This window comes from Amphimedon queenslandica, unplaced genomic scaffold (genome assembly GCF_000090795.2).
Source record: "Amphimedon queenslandica unplaced genomic scaffold, v1.1 AMPQUscaffold_13410, whole genome shotgun sequence".
Classification (NCBI taxonomy): Eukaryota; Metazoa; Porifera; class Demospongiae; order Haplosclerida; family Niphatidae; genus Amphimedon; species Amphimedon queenslandica.
The window spans coordinates 242,182-244,616 of NW_003546354.1; the positions used below are offsets into that span (position 1 = coordinate 242,182).

General features: G+C 30.6%; 1 protein-coding gene across 1 annotated transcript in view; it reads right to left on the reverse strand.

Moving 5' to 3' along the window:
- The window catches only part of LOC100633300 (hemicentin-1-like), a 4,714-nt gene extending 2,919 nt beyond the window's left edge, over positions 1–1,795 (reverse strand). The window contains exons 1-3 of the mRNA XM_003386587.3: positions 1,739–1,795; positions 1,381–1,559; positions 943–1,078 (exon numbers count right to left, since the gene is read on the reverse strand). Coding sequence (XP_003386635.1) covers positions 943–1,078; positions 1,381–1,519 — 275 coding nt within the window. The 5' untranslated portion in view covers positions 1,520–1,559; positions 1,739–1,795. The remainder of the gene's footprint in view (positions 1–942; positions 1,079–1,380; positions 1,560–1,738) is intronic.
- Positions 1,796–2,435: the final 640 nt, after the last annotated feature.

Consider the following 2,435-nt stretch of genomic DNA (forward strand, 5'->3'; position numbering starts at 1 on the left):
TTACATTTTCTGATTTATATACATGTACTTATGTTGTGTAGAAAGTTTGAGCTGATTCCGATCAAAATTAGATTTTTTACAAAATTTTAAAGTTACTCAAAAATGGGGTTAAAGTCCCTGTACTATAGTACAGGGTCGTTAACCAAATTTCGTCAAAAATTACAAGTTGAGAAATCTCCATTTTATTACATTTTCTGATGCATATACATGTACTTATGTTGTGTAGAAAGTTTGAGCTGATTCCGATCAAAATTAGATTTTTTATGAAATTTTAAAGTTACTCAAAAACGGGGCCAAAGTCCCTGTACTATAATAGTACAGGGTCGTTGGTCAAATTTAGTCAAAAATGACAAGTTGAGAAATCTTCATTTTTATTACATTTTCTGATTTATATACATGTACTTATGTTGTGTAGAAAGTTTGAGCTGATTCTGATCAAAATTGGATTTTTTACGAAATTTTAAAGTTACTCAAAAATGGGCTAAAAGTCCCTGTACTATAGTACAGGGTCGTTAACCAAATTTCATCAAAAATTACAAGTTGAGAAATCTCCATTTTATTACATTTTCTGATGTATATACATGTACTTATGTTGTGTAGAAAGTTTGAGCTGATCCCGATCAAAATTAGATTTTTTATGAAATTTTAAAGTTAATCAAAAACGGGGCCAAAGTCCCTGTACTATAGTACAGGGTTGTTGGCCAAATTTTGGCAAAAATGACAAGTTAAGAATTTTCCATTTTTATTACATTTTCTGATGTATATACATGTACTTATGTTGTGTAGAACGTTTGAGCTGATTCCGATCAAAATTGGATTTTTCATGAAATTTTAAAGTTACTCAAAAACGGGGCCAAAGGTGATTTCCTTTAACAAAATCCTAACAAAAACTCTACTTTCTATTACAGTCAGTGTTGTAGGTTTAGTGTGTGTATATCTCACTGTTCAGATCCTTTAACAATTCTTTTCCACGTTACATCAACATTTTGATTTGCTTTACACTGCAGCTCAAGACAGGCACCACTCTGCACATAATTAACCTCTGATGATGGAGTCACTGATACCTTTAATCCTTTTGCTAAAAAGCAACAATACTAAGTAAAAATGCATATTAACACTTTACTATATATTATACCATGCTTACCATTATACTGGTTTATTTTTGCGGTGAAATATTTTTGTGAATTTTACGGTTTCTTGCTCAGTCATGCAAATTTTCAAACACAAAATTCTGTATTTCCATTGACATGTGGTGCAGTTTGAAAGCTATTTGCAAAAAGTAATTCTGAAAAATCTTAAAAATGCAAAATTTGCAAAAAATTTTACCGCAAAAGTAAGCTGGTATATATTATGGTATTTTATTTTTCATCAAGTGCTTACTGCAATTAGTTATGTCCACACTCCTTAGTCTTTGACCTCTGACCTCAATAGGATAGCCACATAGGACAGTCTCATAGTAAGGACGATTGGATCTCAAGTATTCTTGAAGCCAAAGGGCAGAACAACCACACACTATCATATTGTCTTGTGTTATATTTGTCCGAAAATCATTCCATTGCCTATAGCATGGAAAACAATAAAGCCACTAAAATTACTACAGTATCTAAATACAATAATAAACAACAACAACAACAATAACAACAACAATAATAATAATAATATAATAGGCTAAGTTAGAAAGGAAAAAGAAGAGAGAAAGAAGAAATAAAGACAAATATTTAGAAATGAATACGCTTACAAGTAATAGATCCTGTTAGTATTTTCAAGTGATCCCTCGGCAATGAAACTGATTTTGTTTTTAACTTTTTATACAAAGCCCTGCATTATAAGTAATATATTATGAGATAGTTGTTTTATGATTTTATCAATTATTACTCACAGCTGAGCAAGATATCTTAGATTACGAAAAGGAAATGTTTCTATTCTTTCCAGCCTATTTGAGATCAGCAAGCTAGCAAATTATTTTGAAGAAAAATGAGAAAAAGCATGCTTTTTTACCATAGATAATAGAGTACAGAGGGATTGGAAACGGGGTATCCAAAATTTTTCAAAGGTGAAATTTTTGCTGTCTATTTTATGGTATTTTTTGTTTGATGTATTTTTCTAATTTTAAACTATACATGTACATTGTATACTGCAGTATAGTTTGAAATTCCCATTGATGATTGCTGTTTGCATAATTTAAAATGCCTATAGGCATTCTAATTTTTGGGACAAATTTAGCATTAAAAATTGTACTTCACCTCCTTGCACTTATTTTTTGTGTGAGTGTGATCAACACTGCATGCATTTATTTTAATTAAATTTTGTAACTACATAATTAGATTTAATTCCCATAAGTAGGCATTCTCATTTCATGGTCAAACTCGATTTGAAAGACGCCTATCTAACAGTTCCTATCTATCCAGACCACAAACAATTTCTGAAGTTCACTT